This window comes from Frieseomelitta varia, unplaced genomic scaffold, assembly GCF_011392965.1.
Source record: "Frieseomelitta varia isolate USP_RPSP 00005682 unplaced genomic scaffold, Fvar_1.2 scaffold_493, whole genome shotgun sequence".
Lineage (NCBI taxonomy): Eukaryota > Metazoa > Arthropoda > Insecta > Hymenoptera > Apidae > Frieseomelitta > Frieseomelitta varia.
The window spans coordinates 570517-592255 of NW_025110249.1; the positions used below are offsets into that span (position 1 = coordinate 570517).

The following is a 21739-nucleotide window of genomic DNA, read 5'->3' on the forward strand; positions in this document are numbered from 1 at the left end:
AAGTATTCAGACTATACGTACAAATTTCTAATTTTGGACCATGTAATTACCTTTCTAAGAGATTCAATTCATTCAAATGTTAAAGAATTTATACGTGATACGTCGTTAGACTAAACTAAAATAATATTTACAAGTTACTTTTATATACTTTTATATTTACTAATATTTATAAGTTAACATTTGAATGAATTGAATTTCTTAAAAATCGAATCTTGAAAGTTCGACTGTATTATTGTAATTAGACTACGAACGTTTATGCATATATAGAAAACCTGCAGGAGATTACAATTGCATAGGATGTAAATAATACAAAATATCCAAAGTATAGTGCTCTCAATAATATTTTTATTACGTAAAACAATTTTCTATGTTTCAATTATCAGTGTTCTATTTTTTAAATTTAATCATAGTTTCCAAAAATACGGATTCCCGCAAAAGTTTACAGTTTAATTATGACCTTATTAAAGTTACAAATTAAGCAGAAAATCATTGGAAATAAATATACTAGGATGTAGATTTTACGCAATTACGGAAAATTGGGAATTGCAAAAATGTATGATCAGCGCGTACACAAAATTATCTATATAAAATATCCAAAGTAGAGTATGTTATAATATATGTATAGTAAATAAATTTTTTTTAGATGTTCATAAAAATATTAAAATGCATGAAATCCCCATTTTGCTTATAAGTTGTAGATATTAAGAAAATCCTGTGCTGTATGTATGTACATGTGCTTTTGTACCTCAGTGTACAAAATGATGATCCATAATAATTTTCATAACCACTCGAGGGTCATAATGTGAAACGTGCCTGTCAACTCGCAATCAAACATTTATGCGTACGTGTTGTACCTGTGTGTTTCGTGCTAAGTGGTGGGAGTAACCACTTGTGACTCGTACGACGTATCACTGAGTCATACTACTTCGATATAGAAACGTCGACTTTAAATTTCCGTAGTTTCCCATGGAAACGGGGTCAAGGATATCCTTCGAAGTCGATTTCTTACGCTATATATGCAGGTGCATTTCGACGAAAGCTTTTACCGCCTGTGATTGATAGAAACCTTAATATCAAGCTTCTCATTCGTAGTCGCTGGACGGGATTAAAATTGATCGAAGGCATTACACCTGTTCTCGTTTCAAGAAACAAACAAGATTTTTGTTTTGAGAATGTTTCTTGTTTGAAAAACATTTGACAACGTTTCTTCCGAGAAGAAATTTTGAATTTTATTTTATCTTTCATCATCAGACTGCGGATTTTAATACAATTAAGCACAATACTTTATATAATGTTATATGACGCTAAAGCAATTTTCTATTTAGGTTTCATTTCCTAAATTAGCTTCGTAAAAATATAAAATTACACAAACGTTCTTAATTTATTCATTACCATATCAAATATCAATGTATTTGACGAGACTTTAATATTTCACACACGAATGAATAAAATGATCGAGCAAATAATTAAAGTTACACGTTGCATTGTGAAAATTCCAACATTCGCAGAAATTTGACATAAATAGACGTTAATATTATCTGTATCTGTCTTTATATCTTATACACAACTTATCAAACGTATCGTATCGTAAAAAATAGTTATCGTTTTAGTTATCAAATTCCGTATCACAGTTGTAGCAAGTATACATCATGTTCATTAAATAAACACTCCGGGTCACGGATTGCTGCAACAATACACGTCGTTACAAACGAGCAAACAAAGAAACCAATGAGCATGTAAAATGAACGATCAATCGTAGAACGAGAAAAAAAAAAAAAAAGAATTGAAGCTACGAGAGCAATAACGATTTTCAACGCATGACAGAAGAAAGTAGGTGATAGAAGCGGTGAGCATAGTCGAAGGTGTTAGCGATGTAGGTGGGGATGATGTTGGCGGTACAAGTGGAGGAGGTCTCAGTGTCGTTCTCAGTCTCATCCAGGCTGGAATCGCGGTGATGAACGCGTCTAAAATATAAACTAGGAATCGCGTTCGACATCTGACGAACCTCAAGAATCAATACGTATAGTGCGTGAACATTCCGACGGGGGTAGCACGGTGTGGTGTGTGGCGATAATTTAACTGAAAAGGTGACCACTCCTACTAGTTATCGAGCTTGCTTATCACCATCGGCTAAAGAAAACAGAAATCAATTTATCATTATTTCAATTGCAACAAACGTGTATATTTAGCGATGCGGTAACGCGTGAATTCTGAACGTGTGAAGTTATGCAACGATAACGTATCAAGGTGTGTCTCGACCGATTTTTTTCTCCTCTAAATCGCTTATTGTCAGTCGCCAAGAGTCAACGTCCCTTATTATTAATATCGACGTGGATTTTCATTCATCCGATTCGATTACCTCTGTCCGAGTGTCGGCAAACCAGGTTATTTTTCGACGCTGGTCGTAATATCGTTGACGTAACGACCAAGTATAAAAGCGGACAGAGACATCCCGAGTACAGATAACGAGCATCGCGTTGTTGCAGTCTTTCCCGCAATGCCAACTAAAAACGGCGTACATACGGGCGTTCACTTGGGCCGGAGATAAGAGGGAAACGAGCCTCTTGTGTATCGGGATCGCGTGCATACTTTGTTATCGAATATAACGATGCAGTCACACGCGAAATTCGCTTGGCAAGATTCCTAACCAAGTTGGAACCGCTATTTCTATTAAATAGAGGTCTCGGGCATTTTGTAAATTATAAAAGCAAAACTTACGACTTTGTATATCCTTTTATATATATATATAATCATGTATATATGTACAGTACCTATTCTTCAGATATTAAAAACTAACTATTCATCTCAGTTTTAATCGTATAGTACTCGTTCATTAAAGAGACACCCGTCTGTCCTAGTTCGTCATTCTCGAAGCTCCGATTCCCACTTTATACGAAATTCTTCGCGTGATTTTATTTCAAAGTGATTCATTATCAGTTTCGTTTCAAAACATATCCCGCCGCTGCGAACGCAGACTGAACGAGGACGAGTCGAAAAGTTCTTCGGTGACTTTATTTAAAAAAAAGAAGAAGAAAAAAAAAAGAATCCCTCGTCACTGAAGAGCGAAACAATTTAGAAAGCTGCTAGATAAAAGTCGATTTCCATTAACTTGGACGAGGCTTAGATAATTAACTCCATGCTCCACGAAACATCCCATACAATCTACCTACTGAATTTTATCAGACATTGAGTTCATCGCTGAACTTAGTAGGCCGGTAGTATATCGCATGGCACGAGGGTTTTAATAGCCTGTCAGTAATCGTTCGGCACGGTTGGTTGTTCTGTTTGAAAACGGGAACCCCGCGGCTTTCATTTCGGCTGCAGCCAAGGGTGAAACGCAGTTTCAAAGATATATTGAGAAGGGTGACTGCGTGCTCCCGTTGAACGAGGAGATCGATATAACACATGCGCCCTACGGCACAGATTCCTCGCTGAAACCTCGCGTTCAACAGCTTTTCAGCTTGTACACAAACCACAGTGTTCACTGTTCCCTTCTGTCACCAGTCGGCTCGTATATTTCTCCGGTAAATCCTCGTGAACAAGTGAAGAGTCTTATCAGTCTTTTCATTGATCGTGACGATTGTTCAATCTGCAGCGTGATGCAACAGTGATTAACTTTCACTCGTTCGTTCGGAGACGTTGCGCGTAATTAGGCTCGCTGCTTCGAGTATTATTGACACGGTGAGTTTGCACCTGAAACGAGCGATATTTCTTGTTACGAGACAGTCTGTGATACCGCATTGTCGACATCGAGTTTGATCTTCTTCATTCATACTTACGAGACATTAATAAATGTGGAGCGTGGCGCTGTTTTATCGTGAAACGGTTGCGTTACAATGTTATTAATAGACCGCGGATTTTCATGAAAACTCGTATTTTTGTAACTGTGAATATAGAGGAGAATCCCTAAATAGCGATTCGTGTCGTATATTAAGCGTCACGATCCATTACTCTGGATTCTTCGCCTTGTACCTTTGACTTTTCTTTAGAATCTTAATTTTAGACGTACGTTTGATTCTTCCTTGGATTCTTAACATTAGGTCCTTCGTTTCTGATCCTTAACTTTGGATATTTTATCGAGCTTTGGATTCTTCAATTTTTTCTTTGAATTTCTTACATCAGACGTTGCGTATATTTTTACACACTGTATACAGTTTGTAGGTTTTATTAAAATTATTAAAGCTAAGTTCGTTTTGCAGATTCAGGAGAACAAAGGTCAGTGTCATTTGGAAATTTGCATCACCTCAGTACATAAAACGCGTTCGTTCGACACCTGGTTACTCAATCGCTCCCCGCTTCCTGTTCTTTGCTAATTGTGCTAACACGAATGTTGTCGTAATCTCTATTTATAGTCATGAAATAACAACGTGTCCAGCTTAGTGCCGGCCTTCCATCATTCGTACCGTTTCTATGCGGGGAAAGACGAGTCACTCGCGAGGAAAATTGTTTCGAATCTTGACTGCGCGAATCGATGCAATCGCGATTCATTGACAAAGTGTAAATGTCGTCTGATGTGAAATAAAACCAGGTTAAATTCTGATTACCGGTTCTTTCGTGAAATATTCTGAAATATTTATATGAATTTACGACGGGTCAGTTTTATAATTTGGCAATGATGCAATTGGCAAAGTGGTAGTTTCATGCCAAAAATTAAGTTGAAAATAATATGTAATAATAGTTTTTAATACGACGCCTAATTTTTGAGTTAAATCGAGATTGAAAATTTATACAATGCTCGAGTTATGAAATGAACAGCAAAGTACATTTGATTTTGACGTGTGAAAATACGTCGAAAAAATAAACAAAAAAAAAAAAAAAAAAACAGTTTTTCATTATGCTTCATTTTCAAGGCAGGCAAATATGAAATCTTTTTCGAAATCAAAAAAGAGAGAAGACTTCAAAGTCTGTTGTATATTTTCGACGTATTTCTTCACATGGAACCATTGATTGAAATTTTGTTTGCTAAAATACCTTGTGTAATTGGATTTTATAACATAATAGAAGTTCATTGGTTTTCCAACTATTTATAATCTTTCGTTTGTATACGTAACAAGAATTCGCTTTCAAATAAATCGATTCAACGTTCATTAAAATTTCGTTCAAATAAATGAAGAAAATTTTGAAAAAATATGTAATATGTGATAGAACATAATTTCTTGACTGAATTGGAATGCAGATGATCGATCTGATTAGAATAAGATTGTTCGCTAATTTTGATTGTTAGGAACGCGTGTTTGTGGACAGCTGCTGATAAATTACGATTTTATTAGCTTTGCTAATATTAGCTTTTCGATATTTCACCATTTAAGAGGAGCACTTGAAGGCTTTTATTAGTTTTATATCTTCGTGAAAATGTATACCTTTGACAAATGAAAATAGTGTATAAATAGGAAAAGCTTTTCAATTCAATTCGTGTTGAAATAGATTTGACAATATTTAGATGATATATGATTTAATGGATGCAAGAAAAAGAGGGGAAGAAGTAAGTGCTTCATTAAAATTCAATGATACTCGATACAATCAAAGTGATCAATTCCACCGAGGTTAATCATTTTTCGAGAACTTAAGAAATATTTCGAAAATAACGAAAATGCCGTAGTATCGTAAGATCATTCGAATTGAATAATTTAATGGAAAATAAAAATCGTTTAAATAAGATATTTCAGATATTATAAAATGATGAAACAGATTACGTTCAAAGACGTTCTTTTAAAAATCACTCTGTATTTATGATGTCTCAAAGTAAAGTTTACGTTCTAAATAGGAAAAGATAGAGAGAGAAAATAATTCTTAAAAAAAAAAAACAATCAGTTGAACTTAGCAGGAGACGTTTCTCTATGCTACTAGGACAGAGCAAACCTTCGATTGGTAATCAATTAAATGATGCACCAAAACTTTCGAAACGTCAAAGAGCTTGATTCTCATTATTTTTACAGCAAGGCCTTCCATTTGGAAGGCAGAGATAAAATTTATCAGGGAATACACTTTTCCTTGGAATGTAGGAAGTAAAACAAGAGCTGAAGTCGTCCCATTGTAGCTTTGAATCCTTTATTCGCAACAATGCCTCGAGACACAATACTGTCCGACAATAAACCAAACCGATATGAAAGAGTCCGACTATACCCGATAGTCAATCGACTCTCCCCTGTTTCGTCATTGAAATGCCGTGGTGATTAACTTAATTGGGGAATATTGTTCGCAACTCGACGAGCATCTGGCAAAAGATTATTCCAAGACGAGGGATTGGCGAGTAGATTTAACGAACAGAATCGTATTCGACAGGTGTTAAGTAACGAAATTAACGGGGACAGATTTTCATTGCCTATATATTTTGCGTCAAGGAGGTTTACATAACTCGTGTGTAATTTGCGCCGATTAAAGAACACTTATTCGATCGCTGATTAGCACGTACGGTGTCAATTTTATTGGGTCGCCTACGGGAATTATGTTGAATCGATAGCTAGTTACTTGACCTCAAAACGTCGCCGATACGTCTACCTGGACGTTAATGGCGTGAAACGTCGTGCAGATAAATCTAGCGTTGCCGTTTTTTTTTTTTTTTTTTTTTTTTTTTTTACTCAAACTTGACCCTCATTCACTCGCTTTCCATCGTACGATGCATTTTTAATGCCAGGATTGTTCAATCGGTCGTACTTCGTTTTAGAAGACGCTAAAAAAAGAAAAAGAAAAAGGAAAAGAAATTCAAACGTCTCTGAAAGATCTCCGATTCTAATCTTGAAAAAGATTTTTCAATATTTTTAGAGAAATTTGAATCTCGACAATTTTCTAGAATAAAAGTAAGGACGGTTTCCTTTTCTCGAAAGTTGCAAAAATTCAAACGTCCATGACGATGAACAATTTTTCTTGTGGTTAGAATCACTATGATGTTGAAGATTGAAGTTTTCCTTTGATTGAAGTGACGACCCCGTGAAACTTAGTGCACGATTTTTGTTCACTATTTTATTTTTATTAATCATCGAATATTAAGACTGAAGGATAAAAATTAAAAAAATCTGCAGATGTCTCGTTTAATTCTAATGCTCAAAGATCAATAAAATGGCGAAGAAAAGTCGTTCATCAAGTCTGATTTCATTCAGTTTCAAGGTCACGGTAATTTTAATCATGAAAAAATTTTTCCAATCTTTTCAAAATCGTTTGAATTTATATTCGAGAACTTTTTCGATCGCGTGATATATAAAAATGTCTTCCAGAAAAAAAAAAAAAAAAAAAAGAACTTACTACTATTAAAGTGAAGTCAGGTATATTGTTATATAACTTTTTTTTACAAAGTTAACTTAATTTAAAATATCAACAATATTTCCATAGTTGTCGGTTCAGTTATGCTTTTCATTGTATATGATGTATATTCGTACAGGTATCTGAAAGTGTTCGAATGTTTTCGTGTGCCTTGCGTGTATTTAGACGAAGGATACAGATCTGCAATTTCGTTAACTGTTTCGAACCGCGCATCCCTTAATTTCTTCATACTGTGATATTTCAGGCGCAAACATGCAAGCCGAGAAGACGGACAATGAAACCGAGAAAGTAGAGAAAAACGACGCCCAGGCGGAGAAAAGTGAAAGTGAAAAGAAAGAGTCGGCGGAAGAAACTGCGGCTAATAAGGTAGCGAATTTGAAGATCGAGGATGAAACTGGAAACTCAACGCCTAGCAGTCCTGGCGCCGCACCGTCTGGAAGCTTTCTGGCGAGTTTCAAAGCTTTCTCGAAATTCGGTGACCCAAAAAGCGACGGGAAGCTGATTACGTTGAGCCAGAGCGACAAATGGATGAAACAGGCGAAGGTGATCGACGGAAAGAAGATCACTACTACTGATACAGGGATTTACTTTAAGAAACACAAGTATGAGAATTTTCACTGATTAATTTATCTTCAAACAGAAAGTAATGATCTAGTCAAAAATATTGATTAATCTTCTAGTAGGAAAATAAATAATTTTATATATATAATAATATTTGTAGTAAATATTTATAAAATTATTACATACTTTATCGAATATTTATAAAATTATTGCATACTTTATCGAATATTTATAAAATTATTGCATACTCTATCGAATATTTATAAAATTATTACATACTTTATCGAATATTTATAAAATTATTGCATACTTTATCGAATGTTTATAAAATTATTACATATTTTATCGGAGAAATAATTTTATAGACATTATATAGACATTACAAATAATTTTATAGACATTAGGATTTCGATGATTTCGTTAAATACGAAACAAAAAATACCTGTAAAATGAAATAGAATATCTGAACAATTTCTGTGGGAATTGATTTTGGTTTTTAGATCTACGAAATTGGGCATTGAACAGTATAAAGCGTTTTTAGAGGAACTGGCGAAAAGTAAAAAGGTCGATTTAGCAGAGATGAAAAAGAAGATGGCGAACTGTGGACCACCTGGGGTTACTAGTGGTGCTGGAGGAGTAAGTATCACACACAAACCACACACCTGTAGAGGTTTGCCCAGCGTTCCATAATTTACTTCTAAATTCACGATAAATATAGAGCATGGCTGGTTTCATAGTTCATGGTTTGATCGATCGCAAAACAAGCTTCTCCCACGGTTTTACAAGTTAATGCAAACTGGAGGTAGTTTGTCCATTTAATTTATCGCAACCTTGTCACTGTGTCGACACTGACGATTTACGATGTCGCCAGATCTGAACATAATTTTCAACGATCACGTTTCTTAGATTCTCGCCTACGTGTCACGATCATCGAGCAACCTTCGTGTTGATTAGATTCGTGTGTCTTAAATGTCTCTTGAGAAGAAAAATCCATTTACTATCCTTGGAAATGTAAATCAATGATATGTAATGATTTGTATTAGAACTACTTAACTTTTTTTACGATCTATGTTGCGTATGAATCTTGTATTTTGAAATTAGCTAGCCAGACTATAAATGAAATTCAGAACACTTAATTCTTCGAAATAGAGTATTTCTATTATCAATAGAATATTGTACATTATATATGTATATATATAATTTTGTTTCTATTTTTGTAGAAACAATATTGTTTGCGAGTTGAGGCAGCTCAAAAATGAAAATCAATCACGAAACTTTTGCTCACTGATTTCTATAATTTGGTCCTTCTGATTCGCGTGACATGCGCTGCATTCTGTTATCACGAATTTTATCTTTACTATCATCGTGAACAAAACGCATATTGGCAATGTAAGAAGTGTGCTACATTGACTTGCATTGTTTCTTTAATTAACAATTAGTAATATCAAGTTTGTTGTCCGAAACATACTTTTCGAGACGTAAAAATACATACACAAAGGAGCGATATGACGTGTATATAAAAATGTAACATGTTAATAAAACATTGATACTCGTGTCTCATAATTCTATAGAGAAAGAAACAAAAATTTTTCCAATCGCCTCTTCGTGTTATGAAACTCCATAAAACTACACATCTTATTTTATTTTACAATTATTGTTACAAGAATATTCTCTTTCAGACTGGGAAAGCGGCCTCCACAGTGGACAGACTGACAGACGTCAGCAAGTACACAGGCTCTCATAAGCAGCGTTTCGACGAGAGTGGTAAAGGCAGAGGAATCGCTGGTCGAAAGGACCTGCCTGACCAGTCTGGCTACGTGCAGGGCTACCAAAACAAAGACACCTACAACAAAGCCCACTAGTTCGAGAGATCCGCGCGTTTCTGTGATGTCTTCGACACTGTGTTGTCCCGTCCACGCACTTCACACGAAACGCCCACGTGTCGTCGTCGGGTTCTTGTCTCGTCTAGATCGTCGCGTTCCTCGACCGGCGCACCTGATCTACCTGTTGCGGCCTGTTGACACACGCCGACGACGATCGACGCAAGCAAACGGTGACGATGATCGGGCGAACGCGTTGGAAGCTTTCCTCGATGAATGATACGTCCTTTCAGACGACCCAACGAAGAAACCAACGGGTCGAGAATTTCGTTCGAGACTCGACTTTCTTCGTGGCGGACAGCTGAGAATTCGAGGAGCTGTGGTGGTGATCACGAGGTCACATAGGTCATTGATGATTCGGCGAAGCGTTCTTGCTGAAGATAGCTTGTGAAACATCTGGCAGCCGAGCTATTTTAACGAACAAGACACTCTCTTTTAGTTACTAATCTCCTGGACACACATTTCCATAGGAAACGTCGTTCGAATTTTCTGGTACTCTTTAAAGTTCGTTTAAAAGCATCGTGCGCTTTGTTTGCCTTGCAAATCCGTGATCTTCGCTTTTTACTGGACTGGATTGATCGTAATCGTGACGCAGTTCCAACGAGACTAATCGATGCATTTCTTCGGCTGTTTTGTTTTCCCTTTGGTTTTCTCTTTGGAGTCGAAAGCGTGAGTAATTTTGTTGTATCGTTCAGTTGAAACGATAATATGAGAACGAAAGGAGATCTATAGTGATTCAGGTATCGAAATTTCTGTTTCCATTTTCGAACGATTGGAATCATATCTTTTAATTACGTACGATTTCAATTTGACATACCACGCTCTTTCTTCGGTTTTCTTGAACGTATCGTACAACAGTTTGACAGGGTCGCAAGTACAAATATTTTTTCTTCGTTTCTCAAACGCATGTTCAATCGAAAGTTTAAATGCTACTCGTGACACTTGAGCTTCGAAATTCTTTTAATACGCATATTCTACGATCGTATGCATTACTTACATAGCAAGGATCGTATACGTTATGGCAATATAGATTTACGCGAACACTAGTCAGAGTTAGTTAAATGAAAATTAATGGAGACGAAACAAAATCGATGCTGCAGAGCAGACAATTCTATTATAATTTCTTCTGTCAGGTTGAGTAACGAGTTCATTCACACCTTTTTTTTTTTTTGAAAGAAACGCATTTAGTGTTACTACTTTCGTGTAAAATCTTTTCGATCGAGGAGTTATTTGTCTCTGTCTACAGTATTCGCAATTTTTATAATTTCGAGACGTCGTAAAGTACACATGCCAATGAAAGACGAACGAACTTGTCACTCAACATTCACTTCTATATAATCTCTGCTATTCTCTTGGAAGATCACCGCTCGAGTTTTTGGTGCAAAGTTATTGTCAGAGCTCTCTTGCGCAATGATCGGCTGATTAATAATATTAGTAAACTGACAAGTTAAGTCAAGTTAAGTAAGTTATAGTTTTCTCTTTTCTTTCCTTATTTTTCCAAAATGTTTTCGATATTATATCATTATAATATTATTATGATATTATATTATTATAATATTACTAGCATATTATTTTATTATAATATGCACGTGACAAGCAGGAATATATGAAACACACGATGTAAAGGACTTGTTATAATTTTTATAAACTTATTGTAAACAAATTAATCTCCGTTTAAATTCCATTTTTCCAAGTGTGTGTCGATGAGAATGGAAGTCAATAACTTGCAACTTGTAAAAATTTTACTAATGTTATTGGTCCGATTGTGCCAGATCGCGTAACCATATGGACGTACAATGTTTGCAATCGACGCGTTGGAGTATACGATGGGATCGTGGTTGGATTGATGTGATCACGCGAATATTTCGAGATGTTTGTGATTATTCTTACGATATCTGCGTATGCGTACATTAATCGAATTAAAGTGTACTTAAAAGATGAGACCGCCTGGCGCGCAATGGCGGCGAACTCAAGACCAAAATCCGTAAATTCTCTCTCTCTCTCTCTCTCTCTCTCTCTCTCTCTCTCTCTCTCTATCTATCTATCTATCTATCTTTCTTGGTACTAAATTCTCGGAGATAATTTCAAGTGAAGTGTAAACGTGAAAATCGCCGTTTTCAATCAGCTGACACGACTGTGAAAGCGATAAGACATTCTTTTTTTCTCTTTAAATTAATGATTGCTTTAGAAATGGTATTGCCAAATATTGCAAGAAAATGATCGTTCATTTGTTACGATATTTATGTTTTTCGTACCTTTCTTTCGGAGACATTTTCTTGCAGATATTCATCGAAATATTTTTTTCGTTTCTTTATTTTCAAAATGATTGTCTCGCTTTCGCAACAGTGGCATCATCGTATCGGTAAAGCACTTTACGAGTTCTCTCTTTAATCGATGTACACTTTATTTAAGGGACAACGTACCTCGATGGACGCCCCTCCTAATTCCAAGGGGCTTTTGATTCATTCGAAATAATAAAGGCGAGTTGAACGAAAGGAACTTTCTATTTTTATTAGTCTTGTGCTTTCCTGAAATTCTTAGAATGAAATATCAATTACTAAGAACTAGAGTTAGGATATTCGAGTCAAGCTAATTGTAAGCCAATTTTGTCCGTAATTTACTACGTAGAGTTACTTGAATCAGTTGAACCACTTTTGAAATACGTATGCAATATACAGGGTGTCGCGCAAATCACAGTATTATATTGGAGGATAGTTCTGCATGCAAAAATTCATTCAACTAATTTGGCTATTTCTGCACTGAATAGGAGTGAATAATAATCTGATAAGATAGTGCTATCTACTTGCAAGAAAAAAAAAAAAAAAGTGAAAACTGTAGACTATTTTGTACGACAAGTTTGATTAAAGATCTTGAAGAATCCCAAATAACCCGTGAGGTGAGGAGTTTTCAACAAATGAATTCTTTTTCAATAAAAAGTTCGTTTATTTCGAACCTCTGTGCTCCAACGCAGAGATAAATAATATCGTAGTCTCAAGTCCATGCAACAGTGCTGCTGGCTTCGTAAATTAATGTAAATTCGGATACGATCGATCTCGCGATCTGATCGCAATGTGTTACAGAGGAATAGGTGTAATTAAATGCTTGGCAAGCGAGTGCGTTATAAATACGTCGGCGAGATCGTTGCGCGTGTCGTTTTCCACACGCGTGGAAATAGGACAGCCATTTTCAATCTGTTGGCTAAACAACATATTTAAAACGCTGGAATAATAGAATTCTCTTTTTACGGACGCGTTTCTTTTTTTTTTTTTACGTATACGTTTCTTTTCTTTCTTTTCTTTTTCTTTTTTTTTTTACGTGCGCTTTTTTCCTTTTTTTTTTTGACATAGCATATTAAAAAGAAAGAATACTGAAATGAACAGAAAGGAGGGAACAATTAAATAACTTTCATTTAAATTACAACGACACTAAAAACCAATTTCTCATACGCGTGATATAATACAAATATTTATATATATATATGTAAAAAAATGTATATATATTAAACTCTGCATTCGATTCGAAATCGAATTTGAACGTCGTACAGAAACGTTAACACGGTCATGCAATACAATTGCACAGAGAGAGAAAAAAGGAAAGTAGAAAATTTTATATATCCTTGTTGATTTTCAAAATTAACCAAGGAAACGCAAAAGTGAAGGAATATTTATTCGAGTACGTATAACGTACGCAACGAGTCGTTAAATTAAAAACAAAAACAGATAAAAGATGGAGATACTTCAATTACCTTATTGCTTCCAAATATTTCGAAAGCAAATCTTAAACCACGACGGTCGTCGTCAGACTGCGGATTTTTATGCAAATTTTCACTTTTCGCGAATACAATTAAAGAAACAGAATCTTGGTAGAGAATTGTGTTACCAAATACTATAGAACACACCTATACATTTTCTTTTTTTGACATTACACGCAATTTTTTTTTTTATTTAAAAATTTCCTACAAATGCATAAAAATCCAAAATCTAGAGAAATGTTCGAGGAATCGCGAGTTTAGCTAAAGGAAAAATCAACTCGTAACTTAAATACGCGTGCAAAGCTCTCGAGCTTACGCCATGGTCGTTCTTCTAATAAAAAAGAGTATTTGTTTCAACGAATCGACAGTCTTCTACGACAGAGATAGTAACGACAGTTACAATTCTGTAAGAGTATCGACCGAGGCTCGAAGACGAGATCTGCTGGTAGAATCGATCGATCCTTTGCTGGTCCCTGCACCGTCCAATCTGGCGGCTATTTCTTCTCTCAATGCGGTAAGAACACGTCGGTCCTGTCGATTTTGCGGCGGTGCGATCTGCAATGCCTCTTGAACGTCCGACAACGCGTCCTCCAACAGATCCGAATCGACCCGTGCCTTTGCCCTCGCGTAAAATGCTTCGTACGATACTGGACGAACTTTCAGAGCCTCGTCGGCGAGTTCGATTGCTTCCGCGCATTCCTGTTTGAGCAAAAGTTCGGAACAATGAAAATCGATTGTGTAAGAAGTTTCGTGAAACTAGATGAAAATTTGCCGCGAACTGTTTTGTTGCGATGTAATGCGGAAAATATGTATAAAACGAATTGCAGTAAAACCTCGTTTATCTGAATACGTTGGAGAACAAGGTTTCTCATATAATGGAAAAGTTTGGATAACTACTCTTATTTTGTTTAGATAACAAGAGATGGTAAATAAGTTTCTACTGTACTTAAAATTGAATGAAAACATTTACAATGTAGAAAGACCGATTCTAGAGCTTCATCTATTCAAGAATCTTTGTCAAGACGAAAGGAAATAATTATACGATTAAATAGATAAAAACTCTTAGCTGAAATATATAATATTCTGAAATATATAATATTTAGCTGAAATATAAATATATATATATATATAATAATTTAAGAATATCCATATATATATATTTCAGCTGAAAGTTTATATTTCAACAGAAATCGTGGAATTTCCAGAATATTCATATATATGTGTGTGTGTGTATATATATATATATATATATATATTAAACTTTATATATATATATATTAAACTTTATATATATATATATATTAAACTTTATATATATATATATATATATTTTTTTTTGAAATTTCACGATTTCAGCTGAAATATAAACTTTCAGCTGAAAAAAAAAATATATATATATATATATATATATATATATATATATATGTAGATATTCTTGAAATTGCACGATTTCCATTCAAAAACTGTTCCATTACAATACGAAGAAGGGAATAAACTTACGCAACGTACTACGATCTATAGATAGCTCAGCTCCATGAATGAAAGCATTAGGAAACCTAGTTCATTCAATCGCCACACGCAACCATACTCACGTTCATCTTGCGCTTGCATCGACTGAGATTGAGCAAGAAATTCAGCCGGAGTTGCGCAAACGTCTGCAGTTGCAGCATCATGTGACCCTGCTCCTGCCCCTGGCAGTCTTCTTCAGGCGACGCTGGGAACTTTCGAAGAGCGTACGCGTATCTGTGCGACGCCTCTTTCAGCCTGTTCTTCCGATAGAGCACGTTTCCATCCTCCAGCAGTTTGTTCAACAAGATCAACAGAACGTCCGGCTTCCCAGCGGCCATTGCCCAAGTGGCGGGGCCCAATTTTGCTCCGCGGCGCAGGAAACACTGCACCACCGGTATGTTTCGACATCCGATCGCTCGGTCCAAAGGTCGCATTCCGTGGAGATCGACATGCTCCACCGCTGCTCCTTTCTCGAGTAACAATTGCACCAGCTTCGGATTGCCCTGGGAAGATATCGACCGCAATTGTTAGTTACGGAATTGTGACTCTCTAAATAATTACCATTAACGACATAATGGTATAATTAGCGGATTTTTATGCAAATTTATATATATCTTTTTTGCACCACAACTTAGAAAAAAAATAGAATCTCGCTAGAAAGTTGTTTATAAAGTTGTCAGATATTACAAAAAGCATTACGCTTCATATATTTCATGCATTCTTTCTTTTTTTCATACTATGTACTCACGTTCTGTGCAATTTCAAATTGTCAAATTTTCTAAAAATCCGCAGTCTGGTAACTAGACTCGGAATAACTCTAATAAATTGTATTTGCCTCTCTTTGAATGGATTTTTTTCTTAACAACAAACGCAACGAAAGTATCACAATACAACGAAGGGCTACAACGTGGAAAGACATAAATTGATACTTGACGATTAATAGTAACAGGGTAATAGTGTCAACCAGAAATCTAACATTTAATTTCAACTCTTTCTTTCGATATTCTTTTCTTACGATACAATAGTGCAATGTGCTTACGTTTGAGAGAACATAAATTAAAATAGAACGTGAAAATATCTTACCTGGAAGGCAGCCAAGTCCAGAGGAGTTCTTCCAGTATTATCATTAGTATTGACATCAGCGCCATGGTCGATGAGATTTTGTACAGCGACCAATCTTCCCCTTACGCAGGCCCAGCACAGAGCAGTTAGGCCTTCCTTATCCCTACTTTCTAACACAGATCTTTTATCCAAGAACAGTTCGATTAAATTTGTATGGCCTTCCGAGGCAGCCAACATTAACGCGGTGCGACCAACTGGATCTCGTTGATCCAAGAGAGATGCTGCGTCGTCCAGATCGGTATCCGTGCTGCTTGATAGCGTTCCTACAATCATTTCGTACCCATAATCATTCTTTTGACTCTTATATCCAAGCAAAATGATCTTTAACAAAATGTTTTAAGAAAATGTTTAACATAGTTTGTTTTCATATTGCAAGCTCAAGGTGAAACTGAAATCAGTAATTTTTAATGATGATATAACATTTAAAGTTCTTTAAAACATCGTTTTGACAACATTTTACTGACCAAAAATATATATATATATATATATATATATATATATTCTTTTAATATTGTAAAAATATTTGCTATACTACTATAGATCATTATAAATGATTTTTATTATATATAAACTACAATAATTTTACTATACATGGAATACGAATTCTTTTATAAAAGTAAATATTCTATATTTACTATATAGTAATTTACGTATTTTATACTTACGTATTTATATTTACGTATTTTATATTTATATATTTACTATATAGTAATTTGCGTATTTACTATAATATTCTAATAAGAATAATTTTCAATACTTCTCACCCTGCAAGAGTCTTTCAGCTGTACCCCAGTGTCCTTCTCTAGCAGCCAACATTAATGGAGATAATCCTTTCGCGTTCACGGCGGTTGGACTCGCACCTCGGGCCAATAACGCCGAAACAGTGGCGGTAGAACCGTTCGCAGCGGCAATAGTCAAGGCAGTCTCGCCTATCAAAGTGTCAGGACGATCGACGATCACTTCGGCCATATCTAGCAGATATTCGACGATGTTCTCGTGGCCTTGAGCCGCTGCAGCGACCACAGCCTGCTGAGCAGCTTCTTCTCTGCCAATTTCCTGAGATCCTTCCGTTTCGCTTACGTTGGTTGGAACTAACCAGTCGCAAGCTAAGAGATAACCGACCACCGATAATCTTCCGTATCTCGCCGCGTGAACCAATGGACACTGTCCAGCCATGTCTGTGTGGCCCAGTGAAGCTCCAGCAGCGGCTAATCTGAAGTGGAATTTTCATTTTCTTTATATTTCACGAATGTATATTGCTTTGCTATTATGTTTCAATTTCAAATTCCCACAATTGGTCAACTAGCATATAAAGTCATAACGTTCATATTCAAGCTTCGCTCACCTTCTGACGACGTCGCAATGGCCACGAGCGGCCGCCAACGAGAGCGCCGTGTACCCCTGACTATTCGTCAGTTCAACGTCAGCGCCGAACTCCAACAACAGCGAGACCATTTCCACCGAGCCCTCGTGGGCGTACATGCAAAGGGCTGGTGCGTTGCCCAGGTACTCGGTGACGTGATTCGGAGATGCTCCTGCCAGCAAAAGCAACCTCGACACCTTGACATTCGGGCTGTAGATATTCCTCAGCGTGCACAACGCCGAAGAAACACATTCCGTGGACGATGCCAACCAGATGGCCTGATCAGGGATACAGAAACAACAGATTTCGTAATCGATTCTATTGTAACGAACGCAAATGAGAGAGAGAGAGAGAGAACAAGTGGTTGGTTACCTGTAGATCGCGCGAGGGCCAACACGGGGCAACGCTTCTGTAAACGTGCGCCTTGAGTATGTGATGACCCAGTTCGAGGGCTTTATCACCGTCTAACGGTGCCTGAAGACGAGATAGTCTGTACGCGATAGCTGCGTGACCGAGCCTCAGGTCGCAGAGGAATTTGGTCGATTCGCCCTCGTCCCTCCTGATCAACCACTCCCTGAACGACGGATGGAAGAACATGTATGTGTTGTCCAGACGTTTCACGAGAAATCCAGAGAGCATCTGATAACGAGAGAATGCGTTGCGATTGAGTAAGAAAGAATATCACTGTTACGGGAAATGTTCAATTGTTCAACGAAAGAATAGGTGGACTGAAGATTATCGCAAATACATATTTAACAGTTTGATAGGAATATATTTATATTAGCTATTAGTAGTTTGTAGCTTTGAAACGGCAATGACATTTCGTAAAAATTATTTAGTGTATGTGGAAGCTACAAGAACAGTCCACATTATAGATGACAGTGGAGACTTTTGACACTTACTTGATCCATTCGAGGACAGCGAGAGCAAATAACGAACAGTGTCATTATAGAATTTTGTTTCAATTTTGTTCTCGTTCATACAAGGGGAACTTACTTTGAATCTCTGCAGAAAATCCTCCCATGAGACGAAGTGATTCGTGTTCAGAGAGTTCACCGAATAGAAGATCTCTGGCAAGGTGAGAGGATACAGAGCGGCCAAGCAGACGGCTAACAGGGGTTGAACCTTGTCGAAGGACGTCGTTGTTGGGAACCTGAGGTTAAAGTGCAGTTGGAAAATCTGCGCTAGAGAAACTGGCAGTACCTGAAACACAAATTTCAAATATATATATATATATATATATATATACATATACTAACAACAACACTTTAACAATAGACGAACGTATTTGTTTAATTGACAAATGACACAAAAAAAAAAAAAAAACTTCAAAATTACACGGAAAAGAATTATACAGCTTGAGACAGAGAGAGGAAATTCTATTCACCTTGTAGCTGGCAGATTTAGCCACCAAGTGACCACTCTCAATAAGATCAAGCGTCAGCTTCGCGAAGAGGAAACTGCCTCTAGCTAACGCGAGTAGGTGCGAGGCAAATCTCATTTGATTCGCGCTGCACGATGATTCCGCCTTTCCGTTTACCGACGCCGTCACGTTCGTTTGAATCGCGGGACTCTGAGCTAATCGATATCCAATGTAATCCGACAGATCCCTGGTCACGTTATTGCAAGTGTTATCGTTCGGAGCTCTGTCCAGGGACACTCTGGTATAAGGTAGCTGTTTCGCACACTCTAGCAAGTGCGTCCTTACTGTGCAGACGATTTTTAACCAGCTAGGGAAATTGGGAGCGTGCCTTGTTAGGAAAGAGGCTATGGTGTCGCCTCGGTCTGGTCTGTGGTATTCGGCTTCGCAGACGGCGTCGATTAATATCACCTGATGAGTGGAAATTACGTCTTCATATTGGAGATATCAGAGTTTGCATTTTATTTGAAAGAACTGCAAATTTACTAACTGTTCTAATACACTATGTACAAGTAAAGTACAAAATTAAGATACGAAATTATATTTTTACATTGAAGATATTGGAGTTATTATTTTATTAAAGAGATATTATTTGTCAGATTATCATTTATTATGTAAGAGTTATTATTTTATTAAAGAGATTGTAATTTATCTTTGGAATTAAAATTGTTCCAATGTATTATGTACAAATAAAGTACAAAATTAGATAGGATTAAGAATTGAAGATATCGAAATTATTATTTTATCAAAGAGATTGAAGAAATTTATCTTTGAAATTAGAATTATTATTTCTATGATGAAAGGTAAATATAATTTTTCCACATTAAAAAAAAATATACTTTTTGTTTTTCTAATTCAAATTGCTCTGCAACTGCTTCTTTTACTCACCATATTGATGTCAGGCAATCTGTTAGTTTTCTTTAACGTTGACAGAGGTTCGATAATACCCCTTGACAGCGCGAGATCTGGATCGACAGTGCACTCTCTTTGCGACAAGGACCCCTGTATATGGGGCTCAGAGAGCAAATATTCCCTATAGGATATGAGCTGAGGAGCTTGACATAATTGCGCAGCCAAGGAGTGAATCAGATCTGGTACCAAACAGGTACTGTTATTATCCGCCTGACAAAAGTGATACGCTACTACGTGGGACGCTAATTCTCGAACCTGTTCAGAATAAAATTTTTACCAATTGTTTATGAATTTCTGATTTATAAAGAAGAGGATGGAGACATTTTTATGTACCTTCTCATTAGTGTAACGAATGCTAGCATGTAAAGCCGGGGTGCATCCAGTTTTCTCTTTTTCGTCAGTTTCTTCGCTAATCTCCGAGGGGAGAGACTGCTCCCGTCTTCTTCCGAAACAACTACGTTCTACCAACTGCAGAACCAATGCAGTCTTTCCTGTTCCAGGAGATCCAGAGATCAAAACTCCGGGACTGGAGCCGTTCACCACCGATTCTAGTTCCTGCAGTAGCCACTGGCGACCAGTGAACAGTGGATCGGCTTCTAGTAGAGGTACTTCGAAGAATAGGGGCTTCAGGGTCAACTGCGTTGCGTGGTGTTGTATAAAGCGTACTAAAAAGGAACAATTGATTCAGTGTTGACACACAATCAAAGCTGAACGAACGTTATTTTTAATAACGAATAAGATCCAACGGTATATCTGCGAATAATGATTTTTTTCGAAGAAAAATCGATTAATCACTATTTGTTATTTGAAAATTGTTTAACCTGCTACGCACGTCGAGAATCTTTTGTCCCAAATTGCGACGTTTTCTCAGTCTCAAGTATATATATTTAAATGTAACCCGGGCAAAACTAACGATAAGTTTGTTTCTATTCAGTGATATCATACCGACGAGTTCGAAAGAAGAAGAAAGCGACGAATTATCGTATAACGATTTCGGTCGCTCGTTACGGTCCGCGCAACCAGTTGCCAGCGCAAGGAATTAAATTTACGAATCAAGATTACACTTCACAAATCATAGAAAAATCTATTTTATTCGAATGAAATATTCTCGAGTAATGTCTTTTTGCAACTTTCAACTTTCAAACGTCACTCGAGGAAAATTTCAGAATAAAGACAAGCTTGTCTGTCGGGTGTCATTCTTGAAACTGCGTTCTTCAAACGTTCGTGACACTTACATTTCGTATCTACGGCTCCTTTAATGTTCCCAGCTCTGGCCGATCTCCTGGCGCAGGACCGTCTATTTTTAAATTGGCCGAGCTCGTCGCTCTGGCCAGGCTGCGAGGCGTTCACGGAATGTCTTCTAGGAGTAAGAGGGCTCGTGCTGCCGTTCGACAAGCCCGAAACGGAAACGGACATCGACATCGACATAGACGTAGACGCAGAAACCGACGTGGAGATGGAAGCCAAGCTTCCAGCGCTATCACAGTCTCTGGACTTGCTCTTCCCTTTCACCTTCGATTTTGGTTTGATCGGGCACCGCGAAGCTGCGGCAGCTTCAGCTTCGCTCGACGTTCCAGTCAACGTGGACACTGGACTGGTGTTCGTCGATGCCAGAGTTTGAGTCTCGAAGCTGGTCAGACTGCTGAACGAGGCTGCTGAACTATCGTGACCTTGGATTGGCACTCTAGATTGGCATGCACCTGCACTGGAACGATTCGAAGTACCAGGTAGATCGGTCGTGTCTACATTGCTGCTCGCTCGGGTGTGATTTGATCCAAGAAGAAGGCCCAGCCTCATGTGAAGGTCGGATTGAGACGACTTCCTCGTCTTCGAGGACAAAGGCTTCACGTAACCTCCTTCATCGTCTGAGAAAAGAAAGAACATTTGGGTTGTTAGACCATGGAGTGAGCATGGGCGTGGGTGCAAGAGTAAGAAAGATGCACAAAATAAAAACCACACAGAAA

At 37.1% G+C, this 21739-nt stretch overlaps 2 protein-coding genes across 7 annotated transcripts in view; one reads left to right on the plus strand and one right to left on the minus strand.

The window, feature by feature from the left end:
• The first annotated feature begins 1864 nt into the window (after nucleotides 1-1864).
• LOC122533084 (tubulin polymerization-promoting protein homolog) lies at nucleotides 1865-12194 on the plus strand. 4 transcript variants are annotated; one of them, XM_043662460.1, is made up of 4 exons: nucleotides 1865-2087; nucleotides 7502-7859; nucleotides 8319-8454; nucleotides 9498-12194. In XM_043662460.1, the coding sequence occupies exons 2-4, from the start codon at nucleotides 7510-7512 to the stop codon at nucleotides 9678-9680; spliced, it is 669 nt and encodes a 222-aa protein (XP_043518395.1). In that variant the 5' UTR covers nucleotides 1865-2087; nucleotides 7502-7509; the 3' UTR covers nucleotides 9681-12194. The 4 variants fall into 4 exon arrangements, with proteins under 4 accessions (XP_043518395.1, XP_043518397.1, XP_043518396.1 ...); XM_043662462.1 differs by lacking the exon at nucleotides 1865-2087 and adding an exon at nucleotides 2113-2247; XM_043662461.1 differs by lacking the exon at nucleotides 1865-2087 and adding an exon at nucleotides 3205-3681.
• Nucleotides 12195-12620: 426 nt separating this feature from the next.
• The window catches only part of LOC122533070 (protein TANC2), a 66984-nt gene continuing 57865 nt past the window's right edge, over nucleotides 12621-21739 (minus strand). For all 3 annotated transcript variants that reach the window (XM_043662434.1, XM_043662436.1, XM_043662435.1), the window contains 11 exons: nucleotides 21011-21640; nucleotides 20109-20440; nucleotides 19752-20030; nucleotides 18831-19274; nucleotides 18440-18646; nucleotides 17816-18082; nucleotides 17426-17721; nucleotides 16845-17293; nucleotides 16042-16343; nucleotides 15042-15461; nucleotides 12621-14148 (listed from right to left, as the gene is read on the minus strand). In XM_043662434.1, coding sequence (XP_043518369.1) covers nucleotides 13846-14148; nucleotides 15042-15461; nucleotides 16042-16343; nucleotides 16845-17293; nucleotides 17426-17721; nucleotides 17816-18082; nucleotides 18440-18646; nucleotides 18831-19274; nucleotides 19752-20030; nucleotides 20109-20440; nucleotides 21011-21640 — 3929 coding nt within the window. In that variant the 3' untranslated portion in view covers nucleotides 12621-13845. The remainder of the gene's footprint in view (nucleotides 14149-15041; nucleotides 15462-16041; nucleotides 16344-16844; nucleotides 17294-17425; nucleotides 17722-17815; nucleotides 18083-18439; nucleotides 18647-18830; nucleotides 19275-19751; nucleotides 20031-20108; nucleotides 20441-21010; nucleotides 21641-21739) is intronic.

Bases quoted from the DNA above. Each gene is read 5' to 3' on its own strand.
- LOC122533084 (XM_043662460.1), top strand. From the start codon at position 7,510: ATGCAAGCCGAGAAGACGGACAATGAAACCGAGAAAGTAGAGAAAAAC. The intron at 7,860-8,318 runs GTATGAGAATTT...TTTGGTTTTTAG, and splicing joins ATTTACTTTAAGAAACACAA to ATCTACGAAATTGGGCATTG. The intron at 8,455-9,497 runs GTAAGTATCACA...ATTCTCTTTCAG, and splicing joins TTACTAGTGGTGCTGGAGGA to ACTGGGAAAGCGGCCTCCAC.